Source organism: Bos mutus, chromosome 10, assembly GCF_027580195.1.
Source record: "Bos mutus isolate GX-2022 chromosome 10, NWIPB_WYAK_1.1, whole genome shotgun sequence".
NCBI lineage: Eukaryota > Metazoa > Chordata > Mammalia > Artiodactyla > Bovidae > Bos > Bos mutus.
In genome coordinates, this window is record NC_091626.1 from 60,046,265 (window position 1) to 60,070,407 (window position 24,143).

Consider the following 24,143-nt stretch of genomic DNA (forward strand, 5'->3'; position numbering starts at 1 on the left):
CTCAAGTAAGTATCTTAGAGAATATGGGAGAAAATTTCGCAAGGTGACAGTAGGGTAAAGGTGAATGATGTAAGCGGGATCCCAGTCTTCCCCCTGTGCACTTATATAGCTCAATTCATCAGGCACAGCAACTGTGTTGACTATGAGAGGTAAGAAGTTCATTTCTGTTGATGGACACTGCAGCATGCATCTGACTTCTTTGCTCCGATGAAGCTCTTCCTTCCAGGAAATATAAGTGGTGGATTCTTTGTACTGATTCTCTAAGATACCAGCTGGCTGAATGAACAACTGACATCTAAAGGAAAAAACAGAGAGGGAAAAAATTTTTTACTGAGAACTTAAGAATTCAACTAACTCTTCTTGATGACTCTACAAGACAAATACTCTTATCCCTATTTCTATAGATAAGAAAAACAAAGCTAAGAAAAGTTAAGAAACTTGCCCAAAGTCACACAGCTGACTCATGGAGGCACCTTCTGAGAAAAACTACTCTGTAAAAAATGACAACTAAAAAAAAAGTTAATATCAAATACAAAGACAATCTAATAAGTCTTATAAAATTCTGAAACATCAAATACACAAATGAAAAAGTTTCATTTGGCAAATTCAATAATAATTAAATATATTTCTCCATATGTCTTAAAATTGGATTTTATAGATCTTTAGATAGTAAGAATTATTGTTATTGTAGAATACAGATGTTTTATTTTTTTCCCAGAATATAGTTGCTAATTCACAGAATTAAAAATATACATAATGAATCTTTCATAGTTTAATATATTCAAGGAAGTATCTACCTATATGAATCTAAAGGAACATGGAACTCCTCTTCAGGTCTGGCTATTCCAATGCGCTCCAACAGCTTCACATTCTTAACATATTTATAGATGATGAAAGCAATAGAAAAATGGTTTTTAATCTGTTGGACAAAAAACATACAAGTTGTTTAAAAAGATGTAGACATTCAAAAAGAAAACTGTGAGCCGCACACAATTACATTTAGATCTAAAAAACTGCAAGCCCAAAATTGGAAGATATTTTTATGGTAATTGAAAACTTTTATTTATTTAAGTGCTATATATCTGAAACTTGCTGTTAAATGGAAGCTAAGAATTATTACGATATTCACATGTTCACATATTACATGCTGAATTTTAGTATACATTATAATCTTTCAAATATGTATTAATCTTTGAAGACTTCAGCCATAATATTTTCTTCATTATAACCTTTTCTCAAAGTACTATATGACTAAACACAAAAGGATAGCAAAGGAAAAATGAGGTAAATAAACATGGTATAGTTCTTCCTTAACTTCAATGTAATATGCTGCTGCTGCTAAGTCGCTTCAGTCATGTCTGACTCTGTGCAACCCCACAGATGGCAGCCCACCAGGCTCCCCCGTCCCTGGGATTCTCCAGGCAAGAACACTGGAGTGGGTTGTCATTTCCTTCTCCAATGCATGAAAGTGAGAAGTGAAAGTGAAGTCGCTCAGTCGTGTCCGACTCAGCGACCCCATGGACTGCAGCCTACTAGGCTCCTCCATCCATGGGATTTTTCAGGCAAGAGTATTGGAGTAGGGTGCCATTGCCTTCTCCATAATGTAATATAGGTAGGACCTAATAGCAAACTGAGAGGCAAGAAGGACCAGAACTTGAAATCCTTTCATTTTCACCTAATTTTCTAGGTAAGAAGAAATGTTCTTTTGCTGATCATATGCTGAAATCTGTTATAACACACAGAAAAAGAAAAATCAATAGTCTTAAAAGTGAAAAAAATATTTATACAGGTTAACATGCTAAATTATTTTTTTGGGGAAGATCATTCCAATATTCCTTCACACATACTTGAAAAATGCAATACAAAGAGAATGGAATGTAATCTTATTTGACTACCAGCTATTACTACCATACTCCTCAGTTTTGAATCTTCCAAGGAATAGATAAAACGTTTCATTAATTTTAAACCCAGGAGACAACAATAATCGACTTTAAACTAACAAGAGCATTTTATGAGATATTTAAAATGAAGAATGTTACAAAAGTAAGTTGGACAGGAAACAGCAGCCAATTTAAACTATTATTTATTTCTGAAAATCAGTAATGATCTATAATAAAATGAAGTTTTATTATATTCCCATGGTCAGCCAAGTGATTTAGTATTTCTTGATATACTAAAAGGAATACAATTCACTTAATGCATTACCTGGAGAGGAGAACGAACAGTAATTACTTTATTCCCTTCAGTTGCGTCAATTTGTACCACGAGTGAGTCAAAATGACTGGTATTAGGATTCCATACGTTATACAGCCGCCGTCCAGGTCTGGCAATTGGGACTTTGGTTACTTCTGTATATCCATGAGGTGCTAAGGCAGAGCATTCCAAATACTAATTTACGCAAACTTTTATAAGACAGAATCAACAGCAGCACCTCAAAATAACAACAAGCGTATCCTTCCTCATGACTAGAAATGATGACTACACAAAATTCTTGTCTAAGACACAGGAGCTAACAAAGAAAGGAAACTATTTATTGTTATAACATTTTCTGACCCAAAACGATTTCTCTGAGGTGGAGGTTTTGTATGTATTAAAACAAACAAGACCCAGTTCGTTCCTTACTTTCCCAACTCTATAAAACAATAAAAATCATCTTGTTTTCTGAAATGGTGATAATTACTGTCAACATTCTGAGACATCTGAATGTAGTTACTTTCACTCCTCAGTGAACTCCCGTCCTTTCTGAAGCATATGGCATACTGCACTATTTAAGCGTATAGAGATAATTTAGCTCTTTAAGGTAATTTTTAAATTAATCAAGTTTAATTTTCTCAAGTTTAGAGAAAGAAAACAAAAGTTTGTCAACTGTTTCAAGCCTTTTGAAATCTGCAGCAAAATATTTTTCCATATTTTACCAAAAATAAGCTGATATCAGTACTTCTAAAGATTCCCTTAAAAATAAAATAATACAGCATACCAAAGGTCAAAGAGAAGAGGGAGCTCTCTTGACGGCTGAGTATAGACAGTTTCCCTTGACGTGAAGGTTCCATAGTGGCGTATTCCAATTCCAGAATCTGACCAGCATCAACATCACACACATCACTTTTCTCAGGGCAGCCCATCACTCTGAGATTATGATTGGGCTGCACCTTAATGGGAACACCTACAGAATTTGTTACTGTAAAAGGAGCCCTGTCTTTTAAAGAGTAGTCAAAAGTAGAAGCAGTGCCCTCTGAAAAACCCTGAAAAGGAACACAACATCACAGTTAAATATTTGCAAACTACAAGTTTTTTTAAAAAACTAAATTATGACTACATGTTTTTTAGAAACTAATGCGGATGACACACAAAAATAACACGCATGTTTCAATTTAAATTCCATTTGACATACTGCAACCAAGAATTAAACATACTTTTGCTAAATTGTTGAAAACATTAAGACAGCTTTTGGATATTGTTATATTCATTGTATCTCCTGAAGAAATATCAATTTCTGTCTGTGGCTCAGGAACTGCAATAAAATCATCTCCTGGCATCAAAGTTTTATCTTGGACTGGATTCTTCTTTACCTATGAGGGTAAATACATAACAAATTTATCAGCCAATGAATAATAAAATTACAATACTCTTGATAGAGTTAAATTCTTCTAACTTTGTCACTTAATATCAAGGCTCCTCAAAATTCTCAAACATATTCAGTGCTTCACCTTGACTTAGCACAGATCAACATTCTTTCTTTCAGTGTGTAATCCACACGTAGGGAAATGTTTACAACTGCGCCATGGAAGCACTCCAAGGAAGTTATGATAGTTGTCTCCAGTCTATTCTCTACAGAAAGCTATTTACCTAGAGTCATCTGACTAATTGCTCATTTTATGCTACTGAACACTCTAAGAGGACACTGAAATCTAAACTTATCGGCACTGGAAGTAACACCTGGAATTTTTTCTACTTTTTACCAGTAATACCTATAAATAAGTAATACAATAAGCTTCCAATCAGTCATCAGACTCCATCATAGCTTTTATTCTAAAGGCATTACAAATATCTTATCAAACTTTCTTTGTTAGCCCACCTATACCAAAGAAGGCTAGGTCAGAAATATTATTTCTACTTTACTGAGAGGAAATCGGGGACATAGGTTAAGTGACTGCTCATCTTTAAAATAAGAAATTGCTGAACCAATTTCAATGCCTCACACTTGAGTCAGGCTGCCCCAGAGAGATGTGATGGGATCATTTGTGAAGGGTATAAAAGTATGTTCCTGTTAATCTAGAAAGACGAGCTTCAGTATCTAGGACTCTGAAGGGTTTTCAAGAAGTACCATAAAGAGGTAACATAAAGAATTCATGAGCCAGAAGAGCAGTTCTTGAGTCTTTCAGTGTCTTAAAATGATTGAATCCTAAAGAGATTCATTTATGTGGGTTATTATCTATCAGTATGTACTCTATGAGAAACTAAAGCTGTTGTTGCTACTCAGTCACTCAGTCATGTCTGACTCTTTGTAACCCCATGGGCTGTAGTACACCAGTCTTCCCTGCCCTTCACTATCTCCTGGAGTTTGCTCACACTCATGTCAATTGATTCTAAAAAACTAAAAGCTGAGAAATTTTTAAATATTCATTTAAAACTAACAATTACATGTTAATAATATTTTAATGAAAAATAACTGTTAAAAATACATAGTGAGAAGGGCATTTACAAATCTCTTTAGTGCAAACCTTAGGAGAAGACAGGTGGATAGTCAAAATGGATAATCAACAAGGACCTACTGTACCTACCACATGGAACTGTACTCAATGTTATGTGGCAGCTTGGATGGGAGGGGAGTTTGAGGGAGAATGAATACATGCATGCGTATGGCTGAGTCCCTTTGCTATTCACCTGAAATTATCACAACATTGTTAATTGGCTATACCCCAATACAAAATAAAAAGTTAAAAAAAAATAGAAGACAGGTGGTCTCTCATTTCTAATTCTGTATACAATCTGTTGCAAAATTACATGTTCTTTGGGAAATTCCACTGTTTGCTTATGAGAGAATGAGAATGAAAATGATATACAATGACTGGATGTTATTATGAAAAGAATTTTGATCCCAGTATCCTCTAAAAGGGTCTCAACGATCCTGGACTACATCTTAAGAATCTCTGAACCTTTTAAAAGAATATATATAAATTAATGTGCACAATGATATTTTATGATTTCCTTACAGCAAGGCTTAAATTCCACGGTCTTTTCTCCTCCACTCTCTCAATCAGTGGCTCCCAAACAGCATGGGTCTCATTGTAATAATGAACCTGGAAAGGCACAGAATTATAATGAGAATCTTTAAACTTTAACTACATATTTCCATAACCAGTATAAAAATACTAAGTAATGTAATATGTCAATAACCATTTTAAAAACATACCTAAAGACACAAAGAATATACATAAAAAAGGGTGCATTTTATTCTACTCTCTTGGCTTCACAAACAAATTATTTAGCAAAAGAACCCTTTAAAAATGATGGCCAAATAAACAGTATTATACATCAACAAATTAAATATTAGACTGTATTATCTATTCATATGTATACTTGCTATGATCATGCACACACAAAAAGCTCTCTTCTTAATTCATCAGTTGTACTTTTAAGAAGTTGTCTCTGCAGGAAGGTAATAATTAATGTGGTCATACCTCTAATGTCATGTCAGCAGAAGCAGCCATTAGGGAAGTCCAATTTTTAATATTTCCTGAAAACTTAGACTCTGCCAATAATAAAGGTACAGTTCGATGCCCAAGGCCACATTCTAAGGTAACTTGAACTGACTCGACAACAACAGCACAATTTTCCTCTATCGACTGATTTTCAACGTCTCTGAAACTTTCTGTTAATTCTGTGCCCATGTCAACACCAAGAAACCAAGAGTTGCAATCACTAATAGATTTGATGCCCCAGAGATTTTCCATTTCCTTAGATGTATCTTTGGATTCATCTTCTTTTGTCTTTGGGGACATAGCAGCCATTATTGTCATCACGGTATTAAGAATTATGGGTGAAATCTTTAAAAAAAAAAAAAGCAGAAAAAAATTCAGAGTAAATTCTTTCCCAGATGAGAAGAATGAATACATAATACAAAAAAAAATTTAAGTAACTAATTAAAATTTGAATATATCAACTGTATAACTAAGGAATACAAAAGAGAGCACACACAAAATCACACGTCCAGTTAACTGACCTCAAACCAGTGATTTCTGCTCAACTTGTTCTAGAATTAAGTAACTAACATGCATGTCAACTGTCAAAACCTAAAGTTAAATCAATTAATTCAGAGGCAAATAGTATTATGTGAAGAGAAAAATGCAGAAGGGTAACTGAATTTTTCAACCAGCTGCATTAACTAAACCAACTGCGTGATCCTCACCAAGATATACACACATGGTTTTCACTGGTCTCACTGAAACAGGAAACCTGAGACTCACCATGGAACCCCTTTCACACGAAGACATGAAGAGTCCACCTCCTACCATCTTTGGACAGTTTCTTTGCTCACCTCTTCATTCGAATCACTGTGCCTTAGTTCTTACATCTTCCATGATGATGTCTTCCATGCCTGGTGAACACCATCTCAGCCCACCCTCCACATGATTTTTCTAAAACCCAAACCTGAACATGTCATTCCTATGCTTAATAAAATCTTCAACAACTCCCCCTCGCTTTCAGGATAAGATTAGATCTCTCTTTAAGGACACAAACCTCTTTGTGACCTGACGCCTCATCAATTAGTTACCCATGACTTTCCAAAGTTTGAGCAATAAGTTAAGTGGATCGTTTCAATGTTCACTTCTTACAATCCTTACTTATTTAATATGCTAAAGAAATATGATTACATCACCAAAAGAAGGATCCAGTATGTAGTGCTTCCCAAACTTATCTGTCAACCAAATCCTTTTTTGCCTTGCCTTGTTAATGTAACCTATAACTAGTCCTCTTAGTCCCAACTCCACCATACCATTCTCCCCAGACATTTGGGATCACCCCTTCAAGACCTTAAAGGAGTTTTCAAACCTGGACCTATATACATATATATATATATATATATATATAAGTAAAGTGATATACATGGAAAAACAGTCCCTCAGCATCTTAACCCAGTGTCTCAGACAAAGTGCATACAAATTCAAGTTTTCTCCCCATTTAGTAGTGTAGTCTCAACAAAATACCACCCAAGACCAACTACACTGAGAGAAAACTGAATTGTTATTTACATGGTAATTCAAATGACATTATTTTGAACCTTGGTTTATTCACTATTCACTATTTACCTAAATAATAAAGCTACTATCAGAATTGCTATTAACCACCTCAATTTTGTGTCCCTTGAACAGAGAGAGAAACAGATTTTATAAAGTATTCTGTATGTTTCATTTGTAATTGACCAAGAGGTCATACTTAGAGAATGTGAAAGGCACTGGAGAACAGATTGTTTTTTCAATACTTCAAAGGTAAGAGATAAAAAAATTCTAATACTTTATTTCTAGCATACATGTCATTAAAATATTTTATAAGACATATAAAACATTTAATTACATAAATATTAAATTCAACCAAACAGCACCCCAAATAAAAGCCTAAAAATAACACTGTAAATAAAATAACAGCAACTTCATTTTTCCATCCTTTCCTTCTCTTTCCCCTTCATCTCTGTTCTTCCCACCTAAACCCAATCTCCAACACACAAGCAAATATACTAGATAAAAATTATCCTGACCATCTGTATACATTTAAAAGTATAGCTCACCCTGAACAACATGAATCTGAACCATGAGGGTCCACTTAAATATGCCAATTTTCAATAGCAAATACTATGGACTACACTATTTGCATCTACAGATTTAGAACCTCAGACATGGAAAATCTGAGGAACTGCATGTACCGAGGCCTGACTATAAAGTTCAGTTCAGTTCAGTCGCTCAGTCATATCTGACTGTTTGCGATCCCGTGGACCGCAGCACGCCAGGCCTCACTGTCCATCACCAGCTCTGGGAGTTTACTCAAATTCATGTCCATCGAGTCGGTGATGCCATCCAACCATCTCATCCTCTGTCGTCCCCTACTCCTCCCACCTTCAATCTTTCCCAATATCAGGGTCTTTGACTATAAAGTTAAGCACTCCTAATCCCCACATTGCTCAAGGGTCAACTGCAGTCTTTCAAAGAAAACAGAAACAAACATTTGCATTAAAGAAAAACGGATTAGGGGTATTTACTGATTACTAAATATGTGACTAGCATAATGCTCTAAACATGAGACAAATCAAAAGATAAGAAAAAGAAAAATTGATTTTCACCCAAATAATATGATAGGCACTAACCTTAATTATAAATTCTTCAACTTTAATATCTATATTTTCTTTTCCTGATGTCTGTGTATATTTTTTCATAAATAGAGAACAGGGCTGTAAGACCTACAAACAGATAAGTGAAATTTACTTAAGGACACGTCTTACTTAATTTGAGATCTTTAACTATCGCCTATTACTAAAAGGAAAAGCAAATTAAATTATCTGAAAACCTCTCATGAGGGCTCTTCCAAACTATGGCAAGTCTACGATCACAGTAAAGGACTTTCAGCAGTTGTGACGAATTCCTTCATGCCAAATTCTTAGGTAGTAATGCACATTTACTAGCAGAAGTCTAAAATATCTTTTAAATGAAACTCATTCAGTTGTGTCTAACTCTCTGCAACCCCATGGACTGTAGCCACCAGGCTCCTCTGTCTATGGCATTCTCCAGGCTAGAATACTGGAGTGGACAGCTGTTCCCTTCTCCAGGGGATCTTCCCAACCCAGGAATCGAACCCAGATGTCCTGCATTGCAGGCAGATTCTTTACCGTATGAGCCACCAGGGAAGCCCAAAATATCTTTTAAATGATGTCCTGTGTAAAATATACTTTAAAGATATTTATAAAAATGAGCTAAGCAAGGTCTTACATTTGCAAAGAGGTAAATGAAAAAGGTATTTCATTATAATTTTTATGATCACAAAATTACTAGAAATTGTTATTCTAAATAAATAGTTCTGTTAACGTTTTTATTAAAAAAAGACTATTTGGTAAGGTAGGTAAATGAACAGTTTCCCAATGATTAACAACAGGTCAGTCTTGAATTTCCTGTAAGTCCTTATTAGAACAGATTGCAAATCTTCAAATTCAATGATTTATTAAAACTATGAGGCCTATATTGTTAAATATCTTTAAAGAAACAAATAAAATGCATCTGAACTGAATGAGGGAATTAATACTAAACAGCTTTCATTTTTAAAAAATTAGGATGAGCTTTAAATAGAAATGATTAATATAAACTTTCTGTGACATGTCAAGACGATCCCACTTAAGAATGTTTCATGATAACGTACAGATTAAGCTCAGCACTGTATTTCTTTACACAAGTCACTTTATCCATCCATTTTTTTGTAAACTTAAAATAACACTGCAAATAAGTCACATTATATAATGATGCTCTTTAACATAAAATAATCAATTTAATATTAAAAACCAAATGGTGTGATAGTTAATTCATTTAACCAAAATCACATTTTTTGACAGTAATGTGAAAGCACCATTGAAGTTAATTTGTAATAAAGAAAAACAATCTCTTTTGGGCATGTGACTCCACTGAATGTTTGGTTCATTCATCCACTCAGTCATTCATTGGATATATAGTGGTGAAAAAAAGCAACAGTTGAAACGGAATATTGATTTGTATGTACTAAAATTCAAATACTGTTCAGCAAAAGATGGTATAATGAAAATAAGTCTGGAAATAGTCTATAGTTCTGTCACTACAAACATGGGTAAATCATTTAACATCTTTGGAATTCAACATCTTTAACTGTATCATCTCAAGCTGGAGTAAATATAGAGCCCTCATATTTTAGGATTCTATGAATCAACCATTTCTGCCATCCTTCAATTCAAGCTTAGGATATAAAGTCATTCTTACTGTGGTAATATTTTTTCCTCTCTTTTCTCTGAGAAAAGGGCAAGCAAGCACTTTAAGATCTCCCAGAGAAGCTGTCATTATCTGTTCAAGTTTGGATGTTGATAGAAAGAAGTCACACTGGAATGAAGCTGTTAGAGCAGGAGCATCAGCCTTTGTCAGGTTGGCAACAAAAACCACTTCTGGATCCGTGATCTTGGCATTTAAAATCATATTTGGTCTTAGAGAGTCATCTGAAGAAACATAAACGGGAACCATAAAAGTTCTAGTAAAGTAAATCTTGTCACTTGTGTATATGTTATCTGTAAGTTTCTACACTGCTTCTAATATCCTGCTGTTAGGGATATGGTGAAAGTAACAATATAAATAACTGATTGGTTAGGACTAACCATAAATAATTATTAACTAATGCTGATTATGTGGGATAATGCAATCTTGATCCCTGTTTTAAGACTTTGACCTAACAGAAATAGTCTTGAAGTTCTTTTTGTTAGAATTAATGCATATATGCAATGCATGTATATACATCGGAGTGTGTACTATGTATGCTGCAAGAGCAGGGAAGGGAAAACAGGTGAGGGGAACATCAGGAAGAAGACAAGAGACCTGCTAAAAGCACACAGACCACTTTACTTGTTTACTTTGATTTTACCCTAACGTATATAGTCAGTGTCATACAATCTATAGTATAAATACATTACATGTATATATGAATACAGAGATATCATATGCCTACTGTTTAAGAAAGGCAAATGGAAAAATAAAATTCTGACCTTGCCAGTGAACAGCAGTTTTCCAATACTGCTCAATTGCACATTAGAGAGAAATATGCATGACCTTAGACAATTACAATTTAACAGAGAAAAGAAATGTTAATGGCAGAGCTGGAACCAGAGCACAGGCTTCTTGGCCCCTGATCCAATACACATTTCTATTCCTGTTGTTTAGTCGCTAAGTTGTGTTTGACTCTCTTTGACAGAGTAGCCCACCAGGCTTCTCTGTCCATACAATTTCCCAGGCAAAATACTGGAGTGGGTTACCATTTCCTTCTCTAGGGGTCTACCTCTCTCTCAAAAATTGACACTTACTAAGGTTTTTCTTCTGAATATATTTAAATTTGAAAGAGTAATTTTACATTCTTAAATGCTCCATTTCTCTTTTTTCCTGTTTGCAATTCTGGTATAATATAAGACAAGTTATCATCTGTGACAAATAAATTCTGCTAACCTTTCTCCATCTTGATTTTTGCTAAGGCAGTTTGTTTCAGTGGAATCTGTGATTCTTTAGTCATATTTTCTGGACTCTGAGGTACAGCCTTGATAAAGAAATCGGCCACAGTCATCAGGAATTCCACACTGGCACATACATACAGCTTGTCAAGAACAGCATCAATATGACTTTCATTTTTGCCTTGCTGGTAACTTATGTCAATCATAGAACTGTTGTTCTCTTGACCATTCTTCTTATCAATCATTCTGAAAAAAATTTATGTACATTCAATATTTTATTCCTGCTAAAACACTTAAAAAGATGAAAAATTTTCTAAGTGTCTTGTAATAGCTTTTCTTTCACCTTTCAGTTTCCAACCTGTATAGAAAACAGATCAGTGTTAACTGCAATCTAATTAGCTAATCAGCAACCAAGACAGGGTCTCCTAATCTCCACAGCCAAGGTTCATGGTAATAAGTAATCATAAGAGCACTTTATAATTATAACGCAATACTAGAAAAACAAATCAATGACCACTGAAAGGAAGTTTGGCAAAACACATTATTGTAGCCCCACAAAATTTAAAAGACAACCTCTTTATTTTATAAAATAAAACCTTCTTGAAGGAATTTATCTCCAAAGATCATTCGATACAACTGACTCCCAAGTTAGTCCATGTAATTCAAATCTGGCAGTGTTCATCAAGGGTCTGCAATGACAGTTTCCACACAGCCTCAAGCATGCTGCAAAAAGCAGGCTATGAAACAGAAGCATGGTCTTTATCACCCTCGCCTAGACTGCTAGGCTAGGCACCCTTGCCAATACACAAAGTTTGCAAACTAGAAAAGCTGAATGCATGAAAGCACTCTTCCCTCATTTATTCATCTCTTAGAAAGACAAAGGGCTCAAGCAGCAGAACAGTTTTTCTCCAAAAATAATCAAGAACAAAATATTATGTATCTCATTATTTGTGAAAGGAATAAAAATATTATTAGGCCACTAAAGTTGCGTGTCTCTCACTTTCCAATAGGGTGATATGAATTACTCTTTCAAAAATGAGTTGATAAATGTGAAAATTAGGGATTCCATTTCTGCTAAAACTTTTTTTAATCCTGTAGAGTCTTTTCTTTAAATTTAAGTATAGTTGATCTACTAAAACTTTTAAAGAAATTTTACAGAACTGTTTTAAAATATATATACAAAATAAATAAGACAAAAGATCCATAAATTGAAGGCTTTTTTGAAAAAAGATTCTGCCTACTGAAAACAATTTACAAAAATGTACCACTAATGAACCACACACATGAATTTCACTATTAAAATTCTTACATTTTCTTAGTTCCCACTTTTAAGACAATATTATTAAACTTCCCTTTAATTCAAACATAAAAGCAACTGAACCTGAAATTAGCACTATTTCTTGAAGCACTTCAAACTGAAATATGACCAAAGACCTACGTTGATAATTCCAAGGAATAGAATCCCAAAAATGATAATCAAAAGATCCCTTCTGACAATCTGAAGCCAAGCAATCAATGCCTGGTAACAATGCCAAGCGCATCAACCTTTTATATGTGCAGCAAATTGAGAAATGACAAACCTTGATGTTGCTCTCTCAATTCCTTCTCTGAGATCATCAAGAGTGCAGGTCTTAAGTTTAATACTGACATTCATTGAGCCATCCTTAAACATCTTCCCTGAAGAGGCCATAAGATGTAGCCTGAGTTCACCGAGCCGGAAACTATCATTATGAAATGCAAGTTTGGATTCCTGGGGTACATTTTTCAAGCAAAAGAATCAATTATCTTCAGGTGTATGTAATTAGTTTTAAACATATTTCTTAACTCAGAGATTAAAAGCAAATTTTTAAAGTATGGGTATTAAAACTGGAACAAAGAAAAATATGCATGTTTGTGACTGTATATGCACATGCAAATACATACCTAAGTGTGTGTGCTCATATTCAACAAGGGTTAATACATAAAATTTTCTGATTTACAGTTCAATGCAAAAAGAAAATCGGGAAACTGTCAATCAATCACTCTAACTTATAAATATTTAATGGGCTCTTCTGTAAATCACTCTGTGATAGGAACTAAAGGCTTTATGAGAAAGGATAAAGCATGGTACACGATCTTAGTAAGCTTATACTCTAATTGAAAAAAATAAAATGGAAATTTATTACAAAGAACATCACAAGGAGATGCTATAATTTGTAAATAAATAAAAAATGATACATTGTCACTTATCTACTCATACTTACATCTTCCTATATTCCACAAAGAATATTAAGAGATTAGGTAAAGAATAAAAACAGCAAAAGCTCATAGGGTCAAAGAGATAATTGTGGGCTGGGAAAAATTCATGAAGAATGTGAGAACTAACTGAACTTCAGAGAGTGATTGGAATCAAGCTAAGAGGGGTAGAAGGCATTCCAGATGGAGAAAGAACATGAGCAAACAATTCAAGATGCTCTGGGGGCACAAGGTACAGGCTGGCATCTTAGGCTTGAATATTTCAATAAAAGAAAAGTAGGGAAAAGAGTCTAGAAAGAAATGTGGAGGCCTAACTGTGGTCTCAAACCCTCAAGATTTAAACTTTAAGGAAAAACGACCTCAATATGTATTCCACACCATAACACATAGCTCAAATTTCTATAGGTATGATGAGACACTAAAAGAACAAAACCTAACCAACCAAGCAAAAAAATAAATAAATAAATAAACCACAGAGAGAGAAAATCTTTGGGGAAGTAGGATTTTCAGTTTAGCAGTAATTGCTCACTACAGACCAGTGAGTGTATTGATATAAAGGTGCTGCTGATGGGCAATTCTTGGCACCGTGGTTGTAACTGTCTATCTTCTCTTACTCAAGAGTACAATGCATGTAAATGGGTCAGAACGAAATTATTATTGGAAACTTGCAATGTCTTTAATTTACAAAAATACAGATAATTCACAAACTTGTGATTTGTAACTTTTAATAGAAATAACCAATGACACATCTACTAATCACAATATAATAGGGTTTCTGGTATGGTTACTGATGTAGACGATTTGGAGGCACTGAGTACATCAATGCTATATATTGTCACCCTGCTTATTTATACGCAGAGTATACCATGAGAAACGCTGGCCTGGAGGAAGCACAAGCTGGAATCAAGATTGCCCGGAGAAATATCAATAACCTCAGATATGCAGAAGACACCACCCTTATGGCAGAAAGTGAAGAACTAAAGAGCCTCTTGATGAAAGTGAAAGAGGAGAGTGGAAAAGTTGGCTTAAAGCTCAACATTCAGAAAGCAAAGATCATGGCATCTGGTCCCATCATTTCATGGCAAACAATGGGGAAACAGTGGAAACAGTGGCTGGATTTATTTTTGGGGGCTCCAAAATCACTGCAGATGGTGATCGCAGCCATGAAATTAAAAGACGCTTACTCCTTGGAAGGAAAGTTATGACCAACCTAGACAGCATGTTAAAAAGCAGAGACATTACTTTGTCAACAAAGGTCTGTCTAGTCAAGGCAATGGTTTTTCCAGTGGTCATGTATGGATGTGAGAGTTGGACTATAAAGAAAGCTACGTGCAGAATTGATGCTTTTGAACTGTGGTGTTGGAGAAGACTCTTGAGAGTCCCTTGGGCTGCAAGAAGATCCAACCAGTCCATCCTAAAGGAAATCAGTCCTGGGTGTTCATTGGAAGGACTGATGTTGAAGCTGAAACCAATACTTTTGGCCACCTGATGTGAAGAGATGACTCATTTGAAAAGACCCTGATGCTGGGAAAGATTGAGGGCAGGAGGAGAAGGGGACGACAGAGGATGAGATGGTTGGATGGCATCACCAACTCGATGGAGATGGGTTTGGGTGGACTCCGGGAGTTGGTGATGGACAGGGAGGCCTGGCGTGTTGCGGTTCATGGGGTCGCAAAGAGTCGGACAGGACTGAGTGACTGAACTGAACTGAACTGAATGTTCTTTTTTAATAAGTTAAAATTCACATAATGTAACACTGACTGTTTTCTAAGTAAAATGGGAATCTTAAAGTTTAAAAATAAAATAAAATTAAAAAATAAAAAAAATAAAATGGGAATCTGTAAATGGCTACATGACATTGAGGAACCTGAACTTGTGCCAATGTGTAAGTTGAATGACAACAAACAAGGAAGCCACTGCAGTACTGTGTGAGCTAAGAAGCCTCAAATGATGCAGCAGTGAGAACTTCCAGGAAAGAACAGAAATTCACTGAAACTGACAGTACTTGGTGTCCAAATGAATAAAGAATGTCAACAAAGAAGGAAGTAAAAGAAAACAACAGGATTGTAAGGCTGGGCAGCCAGTAGAATAATAGTACCTTAATCGAAATGAAGAATATATTTAACTGTTCATTTTGCATTACATCATTTTCTGACCTTTTATTAACATTAACGTTAAACATTAGAAATTAAGGCTGTCACCTCATACCAGTCAGAATGGCCATCATTAAAATGTCTACAAATAACAAACTGCTGGAGAGGGTACGGAGAAAAGGAAACCCTTCTGCACTGTTTGTGGGAATATAAACTGGCGCAACCACTATGGAAAATAGTGTGGAAGTTCCTTAGAAATTTAAAAATAGAGTTACCACATGATCTAGCGATCACATGCCCATATAGCCAGACAGAAATACATTTGAAAAGATACAAGCACCCCTATATTCATATAGCACTATTCACAATAGCCAAGATAAGGAAACAACCATTGAATGGATAAAGAAGACATGGTACATAAATACAATGGAATATGATTCAGCCACAAAAAGGATGAAACAATGCCATCTGCAGCAACATGGATGGAACTAGAGGTTATCATACTAAGTGAAGTAAGTCAGAAAGACAAATACCGTATAATATCACTTATATGTGGAATCTTAAAATGTGACACAAATGAACGTATCTACAAAACAAAAACAGACTCACAGACATAGAGAGCAGACTTGTAGCTGCCAAGGATGGGGAGTATGGGAGGAGTAGATGCAAACTGTTATACATAGGATGGATAAACAACAAGGTCCTACTGTCTATCACAGGGAACCATATTCAATATCTTATAATACACCATGAAGGAAAAGAATGTAAAAAATGAATATATATATATATGTATAACTGAATCACTATGCTATATAGCAGAAATGAATACAACACGGTAAAGGACATGGAACAACAGACTGGTTCCAAATAGGAAAAGGAGTACATCAAGGCTGTATATTATCACCCTGCTTATTTAACTTATATGCAGAGTACATCATGAGAAACGCTGGACTGGAAGAAGCACAAGCTGGAATCAAGATTGCCAGGAGAAATATCAATCACCTCAGATATGCAGATGACACCACTCTTAGGGCAGAAAGTGAAGGGGAACTAAAGAGCCTCTTGATGAAAGTGAAAGAGGAGAGTGAAAAAGTTGGCTTAAAGCTCAACATTCAGAAAACGAAGATCATGGCATCCAGTCCCATCACTTCATGGGAAATAGATGGGGAAACAGTGGAAACAGTGTCAGACTTTATTTTTTTGGGCTCCAAAATCACTGCAGATGGTGACTGCAGCCATGAAATTAAAAGACACTTACTCCTTGGAAGGAAAGTTATGTCCAACCTAGATAGCATATTGAAAAGCAGAGACATTACTTTGCCAACAAAGGTCCGTCTAGTCAAGGCTATGGTTTTTCCTGTGGTCATGTATAGATGTGAGAGTTGGACTGTGAAGAAGGCTGAATGCCGAAGAATTGATGCTTTTGAACTGTGGTGTTGGAAAAGACTCTTGAGAGTCCCTTGGACTGCAAGGAGATCCAACCAGTCCATTCTGAAGGAGATCAGCCCTGGGATTTCCTTGGAGGGAATGGTCCTAAAGCTGAAACTCCAGTACTTTGGCCACCTCATGAGAAGAGTTGACTCATCGGAAAAGACTCTGATGCTGGGAGGGATTGGGGGCAGGAGGAGAAGGGGACGATAGAGAATGAGATGTCTGGATGGCATCACTGACTCGATGGACGTGAGTCTGAGTGAACTCTGGGAGTTGGTGATGGACAGGGAGGCCTGGCGTGCTGCGATTCATGGGGTCGCAAAGAATCGGACACGACTCAGCGACTGAACTGAACTGAACTGAATTGCACAAATGACAGATACTTGGCTCAAGGTCCAACGGTAATAATATATGAATACTGTATAACTCTTATAATATGAAACATAACAAAACATATACATGGACATAAACAATAGATATAATACTTACAATAAGTGCTTATTATGGGTATTATTATATTATATGCATGAGTATTATGATGATACTAATCAACTGATATAATAAAAAACATTTATTAGAAGACACTATATAAAAAAGCTTCCTAAAAAAAATCAATGACATATTATGTGGTTCAAATCATAATGACACTAGACCTTGGTTCCTCAATTCACTCATCAGTATCCTTAACATATCATCTAATAAATAAAAAGTTTATTCAAGGAAAACATAATGCTTATATATCATAGATAATCATAAATTTTAAAATAACCCTCTAAGGTTCCAAAGCCACTAAATTATTTTCCTTAAATAGTTAAATATGCATGTATATATAGCTATGTAGTAAAACTGTACATATAGCTAATTATCCACATATAAAATATTTCTCCTAGAGCTAAGTCTAAATATTTTAGCACTGATATTACTTGGAAAAAAGTAAAAAGTTTTCCTAAGCCTAGAAAGATTAAAAACACTAACAAAGTGCAAACAGAGAGCAAGACCAATGCATACTCTGTAGGCCAAATAGAATTTAACAGAGATCAACCTTAAGAAGAAGAATCACATCAAAAAAATGACAATATTCTAAAATTGAATATCAAGAGCTAAGGACTTTCTCCTAGATATAGACATTAACTACATACCTGGCTGGTATCATTGTTATACAGTACAATAGAAAGAGATTCAAAGTGAAAGTCAAACTGGAGAGTGACACTCTGGTCCAAAGCAAGCTTGGGGTCTGTCACATCTTCTTGTTCTAATGGTTCAAACATAAATATGAAAATTAGTAAGCTTTTAAGTATGTATATGACTTTATACATATTTTGTATACATAAAGCTAGGATAATAATGCATGATTCTAAATTTATATGATACTTTCAAGAATTATTTAAATCATGATGAAACAATGAACAAAAATAGCAATATATTCCATAAATATTTAGTACTGGGCAAAATGTACACAGACTATCTATATTAAAAATAAAAAGACGGCCTGGCAAAGACTATTAAGACAACTTTTTTTAAAAAGCCCTACAAACGCAAGTCTACTTAATTGTAGTTTATAATTATTAAAGCATTTCACTTAACTGGTTACAGGCTATTCTCAAGAGATTATGAAATTGGAGGCAGAGAAAAGTAAAATACTTTGTCCAAGAGCAGACAGCTAGTCAGTAAAAGATCCTCTGCTAGTGTAGTTCATGTCTCACTATCTTTAATTACCTATGACATCCAATCCATTACCTTTGATAGATAAAAGCAGAGTTACCTTTAATAACTTAAAAGCAGAGTTGAAGAGACCTCAAATATAATGTGGCACAGGGAGTCTCTGGAATTCTGAGGTGAAAGAGACTTCAAGAAGTAATGCAGTCTTATCCCTCATCTTTAGACAGAAACTTTTTAGACAAAGAATACATAATGCTTTCAATCCTGCTTACAAAGTGATTCTGCAGTCTCTTTTGGAGATGGATTCTATTATTTTGGTCATTTATAGGAAAGTCTATTCTTACATGTTACTGCAAGAGCAAGCACAGCATAGCTTTAACTACATTAAGGCTTCTCCAAGTTGGAAAACGCCAGGCTTTTTCCCTTTCCCTTTCCCGAAAATAAGCTACATTCCCACGTAGTTTTTCCATCAGAACTTGTTTTGTTTTCCCAAGTGCCACATTAACTATACAGCTTGAACCAGGGACACAGACTGACCACAGGTGAATATAGTGAGATTGTTAACCACATAAAGCTTGCCTGCTGCAGTTTATTCGTCCATACAGTACACTATTCCTGTCTGACTACAGCAACAGCCTACGTATCTATCACTTGTCCGCACGGCAGCATGAACTCAGCCTGGGGAGAGATGCAGGGAGGCCTCACTAAATTCATATAGTGCTCATAACTATCCTCAACCAAAAACCTTATTTTGCTCACTGCTCCAGGCATTTGTTTTATGACTTCAAAACACACCAGACCTAACTATAGGAGAAGCACTGCTGGCTTAGTATAGTTACTGGCAGCTTAACTGACTGCTGCCATAACTAACAGTCAATGACTTAAACGTGATAAAAGCACAACAGTCTGGGGTCATTTATTAAATGGACAAGGAACACTCCATCTCACTTTAGCCATGAAAATACTAACTTATTCACAGTCTAAAACAAAACATGATATTCACATAACAATTTTAAATGATGAAAAACAGTGAAATTATAAAACTATTGTATATACTTGGCCAAGAAAGCAGAAAGGAACCTTGTATGTTAGAAAGATTGTCTTTTAAAAATAGCTGAATTTAAAAGGTTCAGTGCCTTTGAAAGATAACAATTTTAATAATCTGGAAAATTCCCTTCTGTATCTGACTGTATCACTCCCCAGTGAAGACAGATAAGCAAAGCTGTTACTGAACCAGAATACCTTCCTATTTCATGGACCAGTCATCTGAGGATGACACCAGTTCCTTTTCTCTCTTAATTATTTTGGGCTCTTACTATGCTGCATCCCTACTTTGCTTTTTCTCTCAAAGTATACTACTTCAGTTCAGTGCAGTTCAGTGCAGTCACTCAGTTGTGTCCGACTCTTTGTGACCCGATGAACCGCAGCACACCAGGCCTCCCTGTCCATCACCAACTCCCAGAGTCCACCCAAACCCATCTCCATCGAGTCCATGATGCCATCCAACTATCTCATCCTCTGTCGTGCCCTGCCCTCAATCTTTCCCAGCATGGCCAAAGTACTGGAGTTTCCGCTTCAACATCAGTCCTTCCAATGAACACCCAGGACTGATCTCCTTTAGGATGGACTGGTTGGATCTCCTTGCAGTCCAAGGGACTTTCAAGTGTCTTCTCCAACACCATGGTTCAAAAGCATCAATTCTTCTGCACTCAGCTTTCTTTATAGCCCAACTCTCACATCCATACATGATCACTGGAAAAACTATAGCCTTGACTAGACGGACAATATCTTTGTTGACAAAGTAATGTCTCTGCTTTTTAACATGCTATCTAGGTTGGTCATAATTTTCCTTTCAAGGAGTAAGCGTTTTTTAATTTCCTGGCTGCAAACACCATCTGCAGTGATTCTGGAGCCCAAAAAATTAAAGTCAGCCACTGTTTCCCCATCTATTTGCCATGAAGTGATGGGACCGGATGCCATGATCTTCGTTTTCTGAATGTTGAGCTTTAAGCCAACTTTTCCACTCTCCTCTTTCACTTTCATCAAGAGGCTCTTTAGTTCTTCACTTTCTGCCCTAAGGGTGGTGTCACCTGCATATCTGAGGTTATTGACATTTCTCCCAGCAATCTTGATTCCAGCCTGTGCTTCTTCCAGCACAGCATTTCTCATGATGTACTCTGCATATAAGTTAAATAAGCAGGGTGACAATATACAGCCTTGACGTACTCCTTTTCCTACTTGGAACCAGTCTGTTGTTCCATGTCCAGTTCTAACTGTTGTTTCCTGACCTGCATACAGGTTTCTCAAGAGGCAGGTCAGGTGGTCTGGTATTTCCATCTCTTTCAGAATTTTCCACAGTTTATCGTGATCCACACAGTCAAAGGCTTTGGCATAGTCAATAAAGCAGAAATAGATGTTTTTCTGGAACTCTCTTGCTTTTTCGATGACCCAGTGGATGTTGGCAATTTGATCTCTGGTTCCTCTGCCTTTTCTAAAATCAGCTTGAACATCTGGGAGTTCGTGGTTCACGTATTGCTGAAGACTGGCTTAGAAAATTTTGAGCATTACTTTACTAGCCTGTAAGATGAGTGTAACTGTGTGGTAGTTTGAGCATTCTTTGGCATTGCCATTCTTTGGGATTGGAATGAAAGCTGACCTTTTCCAGTCCTGTGGCCACTACTGAGTTTTCCAAATTTGCTGACATATTGAGTGCAGCACTTTCACAGCATCATTTTTAGGATTTGAAATAGCTCAAATGGAATTCCATTACCTCCACTAGCTTTGTTCGTAATAATACTACCTCAATGCCCCTTGAATTGGGCAAATTCAACTTTCACAAATAAAGGGCAAGCATGCATCATGCAGGCAACAAGAGGTGGGCCCTCCCTTTAGAGCAATGAGCCCAGTTCTTTCCCCTGGGAACTTCAAGGCAGTCTCAGCCCCTTCTGATCTTCCACAGTAAATAATACAGCATTGGATCAGTTCACACCACATTACACTGGACAATTAAAAAACCCACTAAATGTAAATATGACATTAACATCTAATTCTTTTCAACAATCAAAGCAAAAATCTCCATCAATTTATACCTATGAAGTGCTCAGGTCTACTGGAAACGTCTTGTCTGACTCTCACAGCCTCCTGGGTAGACTGTGTAGGGCTTGGCTGTGAAGAAGCTTCTCCAAGATTCTCTAGCAAAATTTTCATTAAAACTGTTAAGTCATCTCTACTGAGAGCAACCTAGAAACCACAATAGGTTACTGTTAATACAAAACAATAAATGATGCAAAATATCTATGTCTTAACTTATGGTCTGTCAAATAAACTGTTCATCTAACTAAAAAAAATAAGCGAGTTGAGACCATAAATAGCAGGATGAAAGTATTTTATCTTGTATAGTATTAGACATTACTCCTGTGTGTAGACAGATTTTTGCCTCCACTCATATCCAAGCCCCTGCTTCCGGTACGCCCCTCCTGCTGCCTTAACTGTTACTGTTACTGTAACTCATTCTTTCTGGACCTGTGATCCTCTCCCCTCTCCCTAGCTCATCTCCATTCTGCTTCTCTCTCTTCTCATCCAGTACCGGCATCCTCCTCCACATTGTCTGCTCTCCCCCAAACTCAAAATAGGAAGAATGCTGTTCAGTTTCCAGTCTCCATCAAGAAGGAAAAAGATGCGCTCCTGCAATGTAGTCTTATTCTCAGTACATGCGTGTCTGCATATACTTAAATCATTTAACCTATCAAGATGATGCCTCCTAGAACAGTAATAAATCCATCTGCACAGAACTGTTAAAAGCCAAAACACAGGCCAAGATGAGCATCTTGCTAATCTCCAACCTTTATAAAAAGGGGATATGTGACAAAAAAAAAAAAAAAAAAGGCAAGAGATTTTGAGTCAAGTAGATATGTGTCAACTATACCACTCTCAAGCTGTGCTGTTGGCTAAGTTTCTTAGCCTCCTTAACTCGAGAAATAATATCTTCCTCATCAGTGGCTGCAGAACAACATGAAGCTGCTAGAATAAAGAAAGATGCTACTGGCTGCTAAGACCCGTTAAACCTTTTCATCCTTCCATCGTTTGTGCATTTCCCCTACACATACTGAGGCATCCCTAGTGGCTCAGAGATAAAGAATTTTCCTGCCAATACAGGAGATTCAGGTTCGATGCCTGGGTCAGGAAGATCCCCTGGAGAAGGAAATGGCAACCCAATCCAGTATTCTTGCCTGGGAAATCCCATGGACAGAGGAGCCAGGTGGGCTACAATCCATAGGGTTGCAAGAGTCAAACACGACTTAGCAACTAAATAACAGTAATAACCTACACCTAGTAATAGTGATCCAAAAGGTCTTTTTGAAGTTCAGTTGAGTTCAGTTCAGTCATTCAGTCATGTCCGACTCTTTGCGACCCCATGAATCACAGCACACCAGGCCTCCCTGTCCATCACAACTCCTGGAGTCACTCAAACTCATGTCCATTGAGTGGGTGATGCCATCCAGCCATCTCGTCCGCTGTCGTCCCCTTCTCCTCCTGCCCCCAATCCCTCCCAGCATCAGAGTCTTTTCCATGAGTCAACTCTTCGCATGAGGTGGCCAAAGTACTGGAGCTTCAGCTTTAGCATCATTCCTTCCAACCCAAATCCAAACAGGTGCATTCACAGCACCTTTTCTTCTGAACCCTGCAGTACCCTGAGCCCCTCAAATTGTGCCCCTATCCCCAAGGACAACACCTGATTCCCAGCCTAAATGAAAGTGTGGACATATTTTAGCATGAGATGACGACCAGGGATTTCTTATTTGCTCCAAGTCCCAGTCCTTAGAAAACAGACATCACTTTAACTTCCCAGAACTTCTTTCTATATTCATTTCCACTTGTGCTACCAACTGAGATAGCATAGCCTCCCGAAGAACAGCTAACTTCACCACCTCCTAGTATTTGAAAAGGATCCAATGTTAGTTCTGTGATCTAATCTGAGCAAGGGAGAATTTAAGAGAACAGTACTATATCCTAGAATAGAAAAGTCAATACTCTGAATAAACACATGCTCTTCTTTATATATTTATCCATACCACAGACAGGGATCTCTCATTCCTATAACAAGCCTCAATTTTAATATCCTCACTAGTAGAACTCGGATCCTTTGACCCTTCTTGCTATATCTTAGAACTAACTCTGAAATAGTCACAGATACCAAAACCCATTACACTGCCGAATTTTCACTCATCTTCCACACATTCTGTTTAGTCACTCCCTCCTTCCCTATCCCCTACTGCTTGGCTTCAGCAGTTTCACACACAGGCACACAAGAATCCCAAGGTTCCTACACTAGGGTGACCATCTTTGACCAGTATCATCTCTTCCTGTGAGCCTACCTACGACCTGCTAACTACAATACTAAAAATACTGCTGCTTATATGCTTACCAATGAAACATATTCACCTACTGAAAATGGCTGCTCTTCTAATTAAAAGCGTGTTTCTATACATTAAAAACACTATTTAAGGTGC

At 36.5% G+C, this 24,143-nt stretch overlaps 1 protein-coding gene across 1 annotated transcript in view; it reads right to left on the reverse strand.

Moving 5' to 3' along the window:
* The window catches only part of VPS13C (vacuolar protein sorting 13 homolog C), a 184,273-nt gene that overhangs the window by 47,408 nt on the left and 112,722 nt on the right, over nucleotides 1–24,143 (reverse strand). The window contains 13 exon segments of the mRNA XM_070378006.1: nucleotides 1–295; nucleotides 798–919; nucleotides 2,206–2,366; nucleotides 2,978–3,242; nucleotides 3,414–3,569; nucleotides 5,214–5,300; nucleotides 5,682–6,047; nucleotides 8,360–8,452; nucleotides 9,990–10,219; nucleotides 11,214–11,461; nucleotides 12,796–12,965; nucleotides 18,114–18,226; nucleotides 21,723–21,873. Of these exon segments, the coding sequence (XP_070234107.1) occupies nucleotides 1–295; nucleotides 798–919; nucleotides 2,206–2,366; nucleotides 2,978–3,242; nucleotides 3,414–3,569; nucleotides 5,214–5,300; nucleotides 5,682–6,047; nucleotides 8,360–8,452; nucleotides 9,990–10,219; nucleotides 11,214–11,461; nucleotides 12,796–12,965; nucleotides 18,114–18,226; nucleotides 21,723–21,873 (2,457 nt within the window).